Raw genomic sequence first — 16,258 nt, forward strand, 5'->3', positions numbered from 1 at the left:
GGGTTTCCAGACCGCCATGCGCCAGGAGACGACACGCTCCAACCTGTCCAGGGGCTGGGCCTTGGACATGGTCACCCTTAGCAACGATGTCACCAAGATGATGAGGGAGGTCGTCTAAGCTCTGATGTTCTGATATTTTCCATTTTTCTTCAGCACCAAACATGTTTGTAGGTTTTTAGTCTGTTAAATTTATGAAAATCAAAATGTTTCCACCTCTTCTCTCTGCAAGTCTCTAATAATAATAATAATAATAATAATAATAATAATAGTAACATTAATGATCGTGTATGTGACCTCACACAGTAAAGCTGATGTGAGGATCATCACAGTTTTGGTGGTTGTATGAACTTAGAATGCATAAAATAATAATTTGTTTTAATTAAAAAACTTTCCCTCTGTCATTTCCTGAGTGTTTCAAAATAAAAGTCCTCTCTTTCATGTTTTGAATGTGAGGCTGTTCCTGTGATGCCTTCAAATCTGTTTCAGTCTGCAGTTTTTTACAGTTCAGACCCAAAGTGACTCAAACATTTACTTAAAAGAGGTTTTTGTTCGTCTGGGTTTTCCTGCTCAGCAGCGCTAAACAGGCAAAAGCAGAAAAACACAAACAGAAAGAAACAGGAAAATATGTGTTTCTGTGAACAATGCAGCAGCAAAATGAAAGACCAGGATTTATCTTTTAATGACTGACAAAAACATTAAATGATCATGTTTATTTTCACATAAATGTTCCATCGGTCCTTCTTTTACAATAAGTTTAGAAATTAAAAATACTAATAACACACCAGGAAAAAGGCAACAGCACGAGTCCTGAAAGGCTTAAAGAGAAAATAAACGCACAAAGAATGAAACAAAAAGGCACAAAACCTCAAAACAAGAGTGAATTAAATCTGAGCGACACACAAAGATGCTAAAAGCCCCAAACATGAACCTCTGAGGTCATTAATACCTGTGTGTGTGCATGTTTACATGTCTTTGTGGGGACCAAAATGCCCGTCCCCACAAGTTTGAAGACATTTGTGAGACTCAGAATGTGGTTTTAGTGTCAGGGACAGTCAGGTCAGGGTTAGGCATTCAGTCTTAATGGTTAGAGTAAAAGGCTGAGGAGAGCATGATGTCAAATAGATGTCCCCACAAGGATATGAAAGCACAACCGTGTGTGTGTGTTACTGTGAATTTGTGAGACAAGTGAAGATTTCAGAATCAGTGAGAAATGTTTCACTTCCTGTTGGTGAAGAAGAGCAGACTCCTCTTCAGCCACAGAAATGAAGAAGCTTTTATTTTGTCAGCCTGACAAACACGAGCTGAGCCACGAGCAGAGGCGACCCTGCAGAGGTGAAGGTCACAGTCAGAATCAGCGCCAGAGAACCGCACAAGGACGGCCTCATTGGTCACGGCTGAGTTCATTATGTGATGGTAACAAGCTGATTATTACAGAACAGGAAACACACGTCTGCTCATCAAACACCAGCTGCTGCTGCTTTTATCAGTCTGACAACAAAACCTCACAAGAAAGAAGTTTTTGTGAGTTTGCAGCGTTCCTCTAAACTGAAAACTAAAACAGCCTGAAAATGGGAACACGCACCCACACTCGAGAGTCAGGCAGCTTAAATGTGTTTGTCTTCATCTGTAGTTACGTTTCATTGGCTGGAAATGTGCTAACTGGAATCATTCATGAGTCCAGATGAACAAAAACAAGTGTTTACTGCTCCACGCTGCACGAATCTGAATCAAAATCACTCAGACGCGCCCACGTAGGCATTCCACTAAAACCATGTGACCACCTTCACCTTTAAACCTGTCGTGAATATAAATTTAGACTTTTCACTTTATTTTGAAAGAACAGATTTGCAGGAAGTGCGGCTGCTGCAGAAACTCTTCACTTTTCACTGGCTTTAATCTTGAAGGTTTCTCCAGATGTGGAACATTCATGCTAAACATTCAACATCTGACGACCGTCTCCGTGTAAAACACTGACAAACTCAAACTTTATACGGTAACTGACAGATTTATTCCTCCATTTTCAGGCATTTCACAATGAACTTGGATTAGTTTGATGATTTTATTCACGTTGGTGAATAAAACCAGCCAAGAGGCTGATTCCTGCAGAGGAGGAGGCAGAGTGGAGGAATCTGCAGGTTCTGTCTCTAACACACAACCAGAGCTTCAATCATAACGAGCACATAATAAAACCATGATCCCCCCTGATCGACTCTTTTAGCCTGTTTCCTCTGGATCGAACAGGATCTAACAAACCCCAGCTTCTGCTGGGACACTGGTCAGCATGGGAGGAAAAAGATGGCTGCCGTGTTGCTGTTTCCTTTCTTACACCAGGGTTATACTTCCTGTATCTGTGGGTCTGAGTTTTTAATCAGAGGATGAACTTAAAGCTTTCAGTCTGCTCTACAACCCACCACCTATCCACACGTCTGCTAAGTGGACTGGAAATCAGTAAAACTTCTACCAGACTTTAGTAAATATTGCATTAAGATGAGCAGACAGATTTTAATCTCAGCATCGTGCACACAGATTTTTCAGGACACTGGAAGAGTTCCTGCCGTGGATTTAGATGTTAGTGTTGTGTGGATGATCCCATTCTGTGATCTTTGTGTTACTAACACTGATGACACCACCGTTATTGGACTCATCTCAGACGGGGATGAGTCTGCCTACAGGAGGGAGGTTGAACGTCTGGTGTCCTGGTGCAGCCACAACAACCTGGTTCTGAATGCCCAGAAGACAGTGGAGATTATTGTGGACTTCAGGACGCACACAGCTCCACTCCCCCCCATCATCCTGTCTGACACCCCCATCACCTCTGTGGACTCATTCCGCTTCCTGGGTACCACCATCACCCAGGACCTGAAGTGGGAGCCCACCATCACCTCCGTCATTAAGAAAGCCCAGCAGAGGATGTACTTCCTGAGGCAGCTGAAGAAATTCAACCTGCCAACACGGACGATGATGCAATTCTACACCGCAATCATCGAGTCCATCCTCACCTCCTCCATCACTGTGTGGTACGCTGGAGCCACTATCAGGGACAAACAGAGACTGCAGCGTGTTGTGCGCTCTGCTGACAAGGTGATTGGCTGCAGACTCCCATCTCTGCAGGACCTGTACACCTCCAGGACACTGGGGCGTGCAGCTCGGATCTCAGCTGACCCTTCTCACCCTGGACACAGTCTGTTTGACCTGCTCCCCTCAGGCAGGAGGCTCCGGTTCATTCGCACCAGAACCTCTCGCCATAAGAACAGTTTCTTCCCCTCTGCTGTCGGACACATGAACAATAACCGTATGACTGTTCCCACCACTAACACCCTACGCTGTGTTCACTGCATCATTCCATGTTTGGCACTGATCACCACCTGCACTCATGTATATATCATGTATATATCTATCTACTTAGCACTTTTAATTCTTATTCTTATTTTTATTTTCATGTCTATTTAAGCGTAATTTATGGCAGTATGTTTGCACTGAAGCACCGCAGCAATTTCCTAATGTTGTAAACCTGCTCAACATTTGGCAATAAAACCCTTTCTGATTCTGATTCTGATGCTTTTACACTTTAGGACCCTCGAGACCTCTGCTGCTCAGCCGTCCTGATCGCTGCCTCCACTTTAACCAGAGGCTGTAACCTCTGATCATTTCACCTGCACCGGCAGTAAAACTCTTCTCCAGAACCAAACGTGCCATAAACCCGTCACAGCTTCATCATCAGCTCAGTCTCAGCAACATGCAGACGACCGAGCAGCAGAAACTCTGCAGGGAACGTCTGAAGTCTGTTCTTCAGTTTTCCCAGCTCACTGTTTATTGAACATGAGACAGAAAAATAATTTCACCTTTAATGTGAAACTTTTATCGCCTGTGACATATTTGCAGGAAGTTTACATGCTGTGATTTAGTGTCACAGCCATAAATATCACACAAGGTAAAAACTACAAGTCCCAGCATCCTCTGTGTTTAGGGAGGAGCAGTGAAAGTGAAAGTGTTGATCCTCCGTTCAGAGCAGCAGGAGGAGGAAGGTGGAGCTGAGGCAGGTGAGTGTTAACATGAATATGTTTCTTCTTATGACATAAAATAATTCCACGCTGTTCGTGTCTGTGGGTGAAACGTGAGGCCGGTCGGCTCCTCTGAGCGCTGGTTTCCTGTAAGTAGAGAGGAAGTGAGTTTAGCTGAGAGAGCAGGAGGAGAGTGAGAGCTGTGCTGAGGCAGCTGAGTGTTAACACCGCTCTGACATTACTGTGTCTCTGTGGCGGGAACAACAGGCTCCGTCAGTGGAGGCAAAAATAATCAGACTTTGGTTTTTCAAAGGAAACTACTTTATGTTGGGAGAAGCCGCGCGCTCATTGGATAACGGCTTGTCAATCTCAAGTTATTAGCCAATGAGCGCGCAGGTTCACAGTAAGACCCGCCCTTATCACGACGGGTTTTAAAACTAAAATGGCGACAGAAACTCTGTGAGTGGAGTTCAGGCTGACTTTATGAAAGTGCGACGTTTGAGCCACTTCCTGTTCTCAGTCCCGGCGTCCTGATCACCGAGGTTTCTGTTGCTCTGATATCTGATATTGATTATATCGGTAAACAGGCTGTAGGCAGAAACATCAGGTCTGATCTGAAAATCCCTTCAGAAACAAACTTTAAGAGTTTTATGTCCGTGTGAGGCCGCACGCTGATTGGATAACCACCTGTCAGTCTCAGGGTATTAGCCAATGAGCGCGCAGATTCACAGTAAGACCTTATCACAGCATTTTTTTTAAAACTAAAACATTGACAGTAAAACTGTAACGTGTCCTGTGATCTATAAACACTCTGTGATGAATAATCTGAAGTCATTTTGAGCCTGACAGTAGTTTCCTGTCACAGAGCAGAAGCTGCAGGCAGTTTTTGGCACCTTTTATGTTTAATTTATTCCAAAATAAATCAATAAAGGTAGAAAAGAACTCTCAGTGACATTAAAAATCTATTTTTAAAGACAGATGTGACCAAGTGCAACAAATATAAGATGAGATGTTTACAGATATTTGAAGTATTGATCACATGTAGAACACAGAGCAGGTCCAATAACAGAGTCATGCTGCTCACAAACAGCAGTTTGGTTTCATGAGCTCACTTCCTGCAGTGATCCTCAGCTTCTCTCCAAAGGAGCCGTAACATGTGGGCTCCTCACCATGATGATGATCCCAAACACACTGAGTTCCTTCATCCACCTGATCATGTACTTATTAAATAATGTGATGGTTTTGGTGTTTTTTAAAGACTTTGAGCCTCTAAAATAACTGGTTTGGACTTTAGGGCCAAAGCTCCAACATTAGAAAGCCGTCAGTGTGATGCTTCCAGTACAACAGCACCTCTGAGTGTGTGTGTTTACCTCTCAGACTAACTCCACCCTGACATCAAGAAGATGGAGGAAGAGGACGGAGCAGCATCTGCAGCATCCAGCTGTGTGTCTGTGAGGAGTGACGGAGTTACACAAACACCTCCACCTTACAGTCATGGACCTGCAGCAATAATGTAAGAACACTACTAACTTTATTAGTCATTTCAACATAACCATGACAGAATCATTGATCTGTGATTGGTTCAAACTGTTTGATCTGAGTTTGATTTTTATTGACTTGTTTTCTTGCTAAGATCTGAACTCTGTAAGTTTAAGTGAAGTCAGTGCAGCAGAATCAGAGAGAAGAGCTGAGAACAAACTGAGTTCATTCAGAGACAGAAAAAACCGCTGATGATTGGCTGACCTGTCAGCGTTATGAGGCAGACACAATATCACAGAGGGATCAGCTGATCATATGGCTGTCAGAGAGAACTGATCAGTTATTGATGTTTGTGTTTGCAGAGGTCAGAGGTCACAGTCTCCAGTATCCAGCTGTGTGTCTGTGAGGAGTGACTGGTCCAAAGAAATACTTCCTCCAGGCTTCAGTCATGAACCTGCAGCAACAATGTTCTTCAATCATGGAGCTCAGCTGACCATGTAAGAGAGCTGCTGACTCAGAGTTCAAAGGTTGTTTCTATAAATGTTCTACCAGTGACATCATAACTTAACCTAACACTGGTCTGTGTATGAAGTATCATTTAGTGGCAGTTGTTAAAGTTGTATAATGATGATGCTAGTTTGGGGTGTATTTTCCTGCTGATGCAAATGCATCTACTTTGCCCTTTGTCTGGTGCTTTGGACAAAGACGTCCAATGAAACTCAGAACAACACAGTTTGCACCACCAGCAGGCAGAGGAAGTGGCTGACATCCAGAAATCCTACCAGTGGCTGAACAAAGCTGGACTGAAAGACAGCACAGAGGCACTAATCATGGCAGCACAGGAACAAGCTCCGAGCACAAGACCCATAGAGCCCGGGGTCTACATGGCTCTTTTTGGGGGGGGTTGTGTTGTATTAATAGTGACTTTGTTTCTTTGGACCAAAATCTTTTGTTTTTCAGTTCAGTTGCAACATTGACTAACACTAATGCAGGGGTCGGCAACCTGCGGCTCTTTAGTCCTTACAGTGCGGCTCCTCGTGGTTTGGGAAAATAAATTAGAAGTATTTAGCTGAAGTGTATTTTATTTATGTTCTTTTTTAACTTGTAGTTCTAAATTGGAAGATTATTGTGATATTGAAATATAAAAAGAAAATTATATTTTTTATTTTTTCATCGTTCAAATAAGCGTCACACTCGTGGAAGCCGGTGTACCCGCCGAAACGCCGTGCATTTATCGAGACTTTCAGCCCCAGGTAGGCCAATTATGGATCTTCGGATCCACATTATGTCAGCAGCTGTTCTCCACCGTGAACTATGTTAAAAACAAACACCGCTCACGCCTCACAGACGACAGCTTACAGTCCTGTAAAGATGAAAGTGACTTCGTACAGCCCCGACCTGCAGACGCTGTGCGCAGAGGTTCAGGAGCAGAAGTCCCGTTGTAAACATATCACGGCAGACCCGACGATGTTTGCATGAACACGCTTTTCAGCTTCTCTTTATTGACCACTTTTCACACACGGTTGCTGTACGCACACAGCCGGCTGTAGCTTTGCAGCTCACAGCCCGACACACACCAACACAACAGCACAGACGTTAAGGCGGCGAGGCGTGATTGCGGGTGCCGCTCAGGTGCGTCCGCCTCCCCTGCAGCGGCGCTGCAGACCACGCCCCGCCACACACATTAACCAGGTAAAATACATATTTAGGCAGAATTTTGCAAATATCTATTTTTCATCTTTCAGCAGCATAGAGCTTTTTTTCCAATTATTTTTTAAAAGTCAGGTCAAGGCTCCAAAAGCCCAAAGGAGATATAAGGGTGGCGGCTCACAGCAGTTTTTGTTTGCTACATCATTTTAGTTCAGCTGGGTGTCTTTCCTTTGGTTATATTTCTTTAAGAGTTCAAATGTGTTCATTACATAAATAACATGTAATTTTCTCTGTAGCACTTCATGGATTTCATAAGCAACACACCTTAGTTGTTCACACAAAGCATAAAGGTAAAAACAGTATATACAGTGTTCTCTTCATTCTAGATGTCAAAAAGTATTTGTGGCTCCCAGTGTTTTCTTTTGCGTGGAAACTGGCTCCAAATGGCTCTTTGGGTCCTGAAGGTTGCTGACCCCTGACCTAATGGTATATTTTTTTTAGCTGGATCGTTCTATAAAAACATGAATCAAATCTGAGAAAAGTTTCCACCTGACCTGTTGAATGTTATTGAAGCCAGAAGTTTGCCTTCATACTGTGTTTCTTGCATGCCTTTTGTGGTGTACTAATTGATGTGAAATGAATGCAATGTGGTTGTATTTGCAGAGGTCAGAGGTCACAGTCTCCAGCATCCAGCTGTGTGTCTGTGAGGAGTGACTGCTCCAAAGAGAGACCTCTAAACTTCAGTCATGAACCTGCAGCAACAATGTTCTTCAATCATGGAGCTCAGCTGACCATGTAAGAGAGCTGCTGACTCATTTACGGGTGTTTGAAATTCTGTGACCACTTTGTAATTTTAGTTTATATTTTTAAAGTGTTTTTATTTGTAGTTGCCTGTATTTTTATTACACTGTGTGTAACGTGGTGGTTTGTGCTGTTTGGGATTGTTTTGGTGTATTTGTGTCAGAACATCAGATAAATGATTTCATCACATTTTAAAAGAAAGTATCAGGATAATAATCTGAACTGAGTCATCAGAAATAGAAAGATGGTCTCAACAGGCCACTGAGCTGATCTCCAAAGAAATGCAGAAGATTGAAGAGTCCGAGGCTGTTTATTTGTCACAGGCATCGTCATACACGTACAACACAGTGAAATGTGCTGAGCTGCTCCTGTGACTGGACAAAACATTAGAAACAATCATTAAATGAAATAATGAAACATTGTGCAGATGTAATGTTAAAGTGCTTTGTGCCACATTAGCACAGCATGTACTGACAGAGCAGTGCAAGCAGAACAAAGCAAATGAGCAAAGTGATGTAAACAGAGTAACTGAACAGAGTGAGCAGAGTAATATCAGCAGTAATGAAGCAGCAGGATCAGTGTAGCAGCGTGTGACGTCATAATGAATCAGGTATGATCTGAAATATGACAGTGAGACAAGAACATGATGTAAGGTCCTGTTTAAACCCTGATGGTGATGCTATGAGGGGAGCATGTTCTGATTTAGGACTTGGATGGTCTGAGGATAGAAGCTCCTCTCTGTTTGTGTCCTGATGGTGCAGAAGCTTCTGCCTGATTGTAGAAGGAGCTGAAGCCAGCATCATCCCAGAGGTGAAGCTCCTCTGTGTGCAGACCTGAGGTCAGATTCCTCCAGGCTGATGTTCAGGATCTACAGAAACGTGTGGTTGTAGTTATTGCTGCACTGTGTGCTGACAGCAGATACTCAGAACAAAGCGCTGCACACGTGTTCTTTACAAACATCTGTACATATAAAATATGGATCATGGCAGTGAATGAACACGTTTCTGTCATTTGTTTCATTGGCTTCTTTTTTCTGCCTGTGTTCATGTGATTAATGTCTAACACATAAACAGGTTTGTAATCAAACATCACATCATCAGGGAGGCATCATGAAACAAAGTTACTGCTGGAGGCTGAACTCAATTTGGTGGCAATGTTCAAAAATATCACTCAGATCATTTCAAAGCTTTTAGTTCTTCTTCTTCACTTCTGTAAAAGAATAGAAAGGAAATCAGAACCCAGAAGTTCACTTCCTGATGACTGAACTCTTTCAAAATAAAGCTGAAAACTCTGAATGTGACACCGCTGCTCCACCACAGTTTTTAGAGGAGGTCAAAGGTCAGTTGAAAGTGATGGATCCCAAACTTCCAGTACATCCAGTGAAGGACATAATCAGCTCTGTGATGAAGGCTTTTACTGTGGAGTTTGTAGGCTGATCACTCTGTGTTTAATAAGACAGGCAGGAACAGCAAAGGAAACTTGGATTCTGAACTCAAACACAAGTTTCTCCACTTTGACTTTTCTCTGTGACCATCAGAGCTTCTGCACAGTGTCATCAAATCTGGATGTTTGTCACTGACAGTCAATGATTTTAGTGATAAAGAAATGTGTTCACAGAGGGAGGAAGAGGAAGAGGAGTGGTGTCTGTGAGGAGGAGCAGCTGTCCTGCTGTGCTTTGTGTCAGGACGTCCTGAAGGATCCAGTCTCTACCAGCTGTGGACACTGGTTCTGCAGACAGTGCATCTCCTCATACTGGGACCAGTCTGCTTCATCAGGAGACTGGTCCTGTCCCCAGTGTGGAGAAAGATCCAGAAGCAGAGCTGGACTGCAGACAGCCAGTCAGAGCAGCTGTGTACAAAGTAAGACTGAACATCTGTCTGCTGATGGACTCATTTCTGAAAACTGGACTTCTTGTTGTTGTTCAGACATTGAAGAGTTTTCTTTCTGTTTTTCTTTCTTTCAGCAGATGTTGGTCTGCAGGAGGTTTTAGATGAACATAAGATCAGTCTGAGGAGGAGATGTGAACGTGTGACTGAAGGAAGTGATGAAACAGGAAGTAGAACCCTCCTCAACAGGATCTACACTGAGCTCTACATCACAGAGGGACAGAGTGAAGAGGTTCATAGCCAACATGAGGTGAGGCAGCTGGAGACAGCTTCCAAGATGGACGCCCTCCATGACACTCCAATCAGGTGCCAGGACATCTTTAAAGCCTTACCTGACCAACAGAGACCCATCAGAGTGGTTCTGACCAACGGCGTGGCTGGTGTTGGAAAAACCTTCTCAGTGCAGAAGTTCACTCTGGACTGGGCAGAGGGCTTGGAGAACCAACATGTCAGTGTGGTGGTTCTGCTTTCATTCAGGGAGCTGAACCTGATCAGAGAGGAGCAGTACAGTCTTCTGGAGCTGCTCCATGTTTTCCATCCAACATTACAGAAGGTCACAGCAGAGAAGCTGGCTGTCTCTCAGCTTTTGTTCATCTTTGACGGCCTGGATGAAAGCAGACTTTCATTGGATTTCACCAACAGGAAGCTGCTGTCTGATGTCACACAGAAGTCATCAGTCAGCCAGCTGCTGACAAACCTCATCCAGGGGAATCTGCTTCCCTCGGCTCTCGTCTGGATAACTTCCCGACCTGCAGCAGCCAATCAGATCCCTCCTACATGTGTTGACAGGCTAACAGAAGTACGAGGCTTCACTGACGCCCAGAAGGAGGAGTACTTCAGGAGGAGATTCAGTGATGAAGAGCTGTCCAGCAGAATCATCTCCCACATGAAGACATCCAGGAGCCTCCACATCATGTGTAGAATCCCAGTCTTCTGCTGGATCACTGCTACAGTTCTGGAGCACATGTTGACTATAGAGCAGAGAGGAGAGCTGCCCAAGACCCTGACTGACATGTACTCACACTTCCTGCTGGTTCAGACAAAGAGGAAGAAGAACAAGTACCACGAGGGACATGAGACGAGTCCACAGGAGCTGACGGAGGCTGACAGGGAAGTTCTTCTGAAGCTGGGGAGGCTGGCGTTTGAACATCTGGAGAAAGGAAACATCATGTTCTACCAAGAAGACCTGGAGCAGTGTGGTCTGGATGTGACAGAGGCCTCGGTGTACTCAGGAGTTTGTACAGAGATCTTCAAAAGAGAGTGTGTGATCTTCCAGAAACCAGTCTACTGCTTTGTTCATCTGAGCATCCAGGAGTTTCTGGCTGCAGTCTACATGTTCCACTGTTTCACCAACAGGAAGTCAGAGGTGCTGAAGGACTTCTTGGGAAAAAAATACAAAGAGTCATCTCTGGATGATTTTTTGATGGAAACACTAACAAAATCCTTCAGGAGTAAAAATGGTCGTCTGGACCTGTTTGTTCGCTTCCTTCATGGCCTCTGTCTGGAGTCCAACCAGAGACTCTTAGGAGGTCTGCTGGGTCAGACAGAGAACAGTCCAGAAACCATCCAGAGAGTCATCAAGAATCTAAAAGAAAGGAAGACAAAATCCTCTCCTGACAGAAGCATTAACATCTTCCACTGTCTGATGGAGATGAACGACATCTTATTATCTCAGGAGATCCAAGAGTTCCTGAAGTCAGAGAACAAATCAAAGGAACTCTCTGAGATCCACTGCTCAGCTCTGGCCTTCATGCTGCAGATGTCAGAGGAGGTTCTGGATGAGTTGGACCTGCAGAAGTACAACACAACAGCAGAGGGACGACGTCGACTGATTCCAGCTGTGAGGAACTGCAGAAAGGCTCGGTGAGTCCAGATGTGATCATTAATATTATCAATTAGTGATAGTTTAGTTACTCAGTCACACAGTAATAAATTCTGCTTTATTTTGTGTTCACAGTGAAGAGTTGTTTTCATGCTTTTAAAAATGTTTTGTTTTTTATCAGAACACTACATTTGTATTATTCTGGCAGAGACCTTGGTAGGAGAGTGCACCTTCACATGTATGTGGGTGTGTAACTGTGAGCTTTTCACCACGTCGTCGGTTTTTAGTCTTACGCTGAGTTTGCAGTCTGACATGTTTTATCTGTGTGCTGTTTCCGCTTGGTCGTGTTAACACGGTGCAGCAGACAGTAATGAGACTGTTGCTCATGTCTGTGCTGCTGTTGGTCTGTTAGCATTGCTCCTTAGGAGAGAAGACTGAAGTGAGACTTTACAAAGAACGTGTTTGTAGTAAAGTGAAACTGTGTGAAACAGTGAAGATGGTCCAAAGCAGCCTCTGTTTGTGCTTCTGATCACTGCTCTTTCTGTCTGATGTTATTGTCTTTATCTGGGCTCTGATTGCACTTTCTTAATTTTTCCAACTAATTATTGAACGTGTGAACAATCACATTATCTGTGACATCATCACCATCAGCATATGTGCTTCAGTTCTTTAGTTTTTCTTTCCTCTGTACTAAAGAGCTGAGATGGACAGCAGTGTGCCAGCATACATCCAAAATTAGAGTCAAAGGTCACTGCAGGTCATTATTTTTATACTGTCACCACTCGTGACTCCGCCCCTTTACAACAAAAGTCCCACAAACAGCGTGTGAGGTCACGAACACACCATAGCATCACCAAGTCACAAGGACGAGGCTCTGACAGGGACGACTCACAGCAGGAAGAGGTCAGTCTGTGCCCGTTGGCAGAGTGTTGGGCGTGATCACGTCGTATCTGCATTATTTGGTACGATCATCATAGAAATGATCAGAAATCCTCACCAGACGAGAAGCTGAGCTTTGATTACTTGATGCCAGCATCATCATCATCATCCCTGGTGGTTGGTGACGTGTAGCAGCAGTGAGTGGGCCAGAGTGATTTGTGTGTTTGTTTTTCTTAAAGTGGATTGTTGAGTCATTCTGGCTCGTTTTGGTTTCACAGCCATCCTCCTCACCTGGATGCTGACTTGCCACTTAGTGAGAGCTCTGTGGAGATCTTCAGGTTCGCCAGTATAGTCGAGAGTCACTTTTATTCTTTTGGGACCCGACGCTGGAGATGTGGAGCTCACAGGGGCCTTACTTGCCGAGTTCTTCAGCGTGATTTCTCCACGGTGAACAGGTTTACCGTGGAGCACAAGAAAGCTGACCTTATTGCTTCGATGGAAACGGAGTAAGGCCGAGTTTTAGGACCACGGTAAGAAAAATATTCCCGATCATTTTAAGATAAAGTCGAGGTTAAAGTCAAAATTGTATTTGGAGAAAAAAGTTGAAATGTGGAGATTTGATGTTTCAAGACAAACTGCCAGGTTTGCTGTCCCCTCTACAAAACGCTTTGTTTAGATGAGTTAGTGAAACAAAGTGATCCACCGTCTTATGATAATAACTTTATTTCTAAAGCGCTTTCAAACAAAGTGCTGAACCAATATTTCATCATCCAGTTTTGCAGCATCCATCCTCTTTATTGTATGAAGGTGGAACCATCGATAACCTCGCATCCGTCCATTACAAGACATTTGATTTTGTACAAATCTTCCAGATTTGTGTTTTTCAGCTTTCTGCACCATCCTTTCAGCATCTTTATACTTTTCACCACACTGTGTTTATATAACACATGGATGTGTAACAGGAATCATTTCCCTTCTTTAGCTAACACCACTGCTGAAGTTTCACTGACTCAGAGAGTACAGCAGCTGTGGCACTTTGTCCTGAAACAGCAAATCTCCACATTTCTTCTTTATTCTCAAAGTCATTTTCACCTTTAATGTTGAAATTAAGGACATTATTTTTTCCTTAATGTGGCATGGGCCTTCTGTATAACAGAGACCCAGCAGTAACTAGTGAAGCCCAGTGTGAGGGTCTCTGTCTTTAAAATAATGAGAGCTGGTGATAAAGTGGTGGTGAGGGAATCACGGCTGGGACTGAACTTCGATCCGCCTCCCTGCATCCTTTTTACTTACCAAGAGAGTTTCCACAGATCCTTGTTACTGATGTGTACGTTCAACTGAGGGCGAATGTGGAAGTCGCCACTCAGACCACAGTAACGTCACACCAGACGCTCCCAGTTTATTTTGTCATTTTAATCAATGTACAGTTGGGAGGTCGCTCGCTGACGTTTGTTATGGCTCCATCAAGGAACCTAATAAATCTTTCTGTAGAGCTCTCTGTGGCATGTTTGACTGAAATGTGTTTTATTTGGTTCCCATCATGAAATCTGTCTTAAAGAGAACTAAACCTCAGTGCTGGTTCTGGTGTGGTCAGCGAGTCCATCCAGACCCTTCAAGACTGTTTTTCTTGGACTGATTAGGACTTATTTCAAAATGCTTGTGTGACTTGGATAAATTTACAGACTGTGCACATGTGCACTGGCTCCAGACGTGGGGTTGTCCTGCATAGTCAGTGGTGTCAGTAAATCATTAAGTAAAATAATATGTAACTAGATTCCTTTGAAAGAGCAACCATGGACGACAAAGCTGGGCGGAGTCTGCTCTAAGACACCAAATGAGCAAATGTTTGCTGACCTGTATCAGTGATCACCTTTTTGTTGGCCTGGTCCCCCAGTCCTCCCACTCCCCCTGGTCCTCGGTGGATGCTGTCACTTCCTCTGACACTGGCTCACCATTTATGTTGTGTCAAGAATCAAACGTGAAGATCTAATTTACTCTAAACTCTCTGACTGTTACTAATATAGTCATAAAATATGCAACAACCACTGGAGATGGAGATGAAGCTTCAACTTGCAGAAAATAGTTTATTAAAATCAGTTTGAATAAACCCAAGGCTCAGAGCAAAAGAGACAAAAGCGCCCCCAAGTGGTCAGACTGTAGACGAACAGAATAAACCCTATCAAAGACAAACACGCTGGAAGCATCTTTTCTAACACTCCAGTATTTATTAGCATTTATTATAAATTTATTGTGACTTTGAAGACGTTCAGTGTTTCCTTTGGTATAACGGAGGTCTGACTACAGTCCAGTAAACACACTGATTAGGATTATAGATTAAACTGCTGTAATACTTTCACAGTGTGCAGTGATGCACAGGTCCGAGTGGTTTTACACTGAAATTCTCAACAACAGGAAACTATAAGAATTTGTTACTCTAATAATAAACATAGAAGAAGAAAAACATTTTTCATTTAGAGTTGATGAATATAAATGAATTTGAACTTTACAAACCAATCAAAGACAAACTGATCCATGTGAGTTTATAACAATATTCAAAGGCTGCTGCTGGACACAGACAGGTAACATCATTTTGACTTGCTGTCACCTGGATCTGGAGTCATAAACACTGAAGCACTGAACATTAATACAAGTCTGTTTCTGCCAACTAGTGATAAACCTGCAGACTAATGGCTCAGAAAGCTAAAACGAGCCAATCATTTCTGTGTTTAGTTCCCCTGAAATCAGATGTGATATCAGCAGCTCTGAGTTCATTCATCATTACTGTCCAGTGATGAGATTTCTGCTCCGTTTGGTGACAGTCAGCAGATTTTTCCTGCGTGTGGACGTGAACAGTCGTACCTGACAGCAGCAGGTAGCAAACAGAGATCGTCTTTCCAGCTGGAACTCTTCACTGAGCTGAGCTCATTCAAAATGTTCTGGATTCAAGACAGGAAACAGTCCACATGTGTGTCTTCACTCTGACTCTGGATCAGATCTCACTGACAGACTGTGGACATTATGGAAGCCTAAATGTGACACCATCTTCCTCCTTCATCTGCAGATTAAAGCCAAACAAAGATTCTCATTAAAAGTCTGCAGGTCTGAGAGAGACTCAATCGTTGTGTCATGTCAAACACAGTAAGAGGAGCTGAAGCACAGATGTGAAGAGCAGATGTTCATCAGATTATGACCTCACTCTGTTTTGTCTTCATATACATTCAGTCTGTGTTTATAATGCAGACTTTCTGCTTTTATAATAACACATTTTGTATTTTCTGTATGATCACAGACTGGCTGACTGTGGACTCTCAGGGACTCATTGTGAAGTTGTGGCCTCGGCTCTGAAGTCCATCCCCTCCCATCTGACAGAGCTGGACATTAGTAACAACAAGCTGCAGGATTCAGCAGTGAAGCTTCTGTGTGCTGGACTGGAGAGTCCAAACTGTCGACTGGAGACTCTGAGGTGAGTTCACTGACTGCAGCTGTTGTTGTTTTTCTATATTTCTGATCTTTGATATTTGAAACGTTCTTTAGTTCCTAAATGTTCAGGATGTGTCTGAAGACAAATGTGTCTTTGAGTGCTTTCAGAAATGTTGTGTCTTTCCAAATGACTGAACAACAGTTTTCCTCTTGGCTCCAAATAGAAGTGACAAACTTGAGCAGGGTTCATTTAAAGGCTGACAGAAGTGGAGTGGTGACGGGGAGATGTTTGTCAGGACAGCTTTTCAGCCTCCACAGGT

At 43.4% G+C, this 16,258-nt stretch overlaps 2 protein-coding genes and 1 long non-coding RNA gene across 4 annotated transcripts in view; all 3 read left to right on the top strand.

Annotated features, from left to right (window-relative positions):
• Nucleotides 1-16,258, top strand: part of LOC145423961 (NACHT, LRR and PYD domains-containing protein 12-like) — a 943,237-nt gene that overhangs the window by 458,291 nt on the left and 468,688 nt on the right. The window lies entirely within an intron of this gene.
• Nucleotides 3,991-6,651, top strand: LOC145419357 (uncharacterized). The gene is made up of 2 exons (XR_013904992.1): nt 3,991-5,514; nt 5,843-6,651. It is a non-coding gene; the product is annotated as an uncharacterized LOC145419357 (long non-coding RNA).
• On the top strand, nt 9,274-15,985 carry LOC113017841 (protein NLRC3-like). 2 transcript variants are annotated; one of them, XM_080296804.1, is made up of 4 exons: nt 9,274-9,790; nt 9,895-11,680; nt 12,797-13,048; nt 15,808-15,981. In XM_080296804.1, exons 1-3 carry the CDS (start codon nt 9,517-9,519, stop codon nt 13,026-13,028), a joined length of 2,292 nt encoding a protein of 763 aa, XP_080152930.1. In that variant the 5' UTR covers nt 9,274-9,516; the 3' UTR covers nt 13,029-13,048; nt 15,808-15,981. The 2 variants fall into 2 exon arrangements, with proteins under 2 accessions (XP_080152930.1, XP_080152931.1); XM_080296805.1 differs by lacking the exon at nt 12,797-13,048 and having other exon boundaries at nt 9,275-9,790; nt 15,808-15,985.

The sequence above is a fragment of the Astatotilapia calliptera genome, chromosome 23 (genome assembly GCF_964374335.1).
Source record: "Astatotilapia calliptera chromosome 23, fAstCal68.1, whole genome shotgun sequence".
Lineage (NCBI taxonomy): Eukaryota > Metazoa > Chordata > Actinopteri > Cichliformes > Cichlidae > Astatotilapia > Astatotilapia calliptera.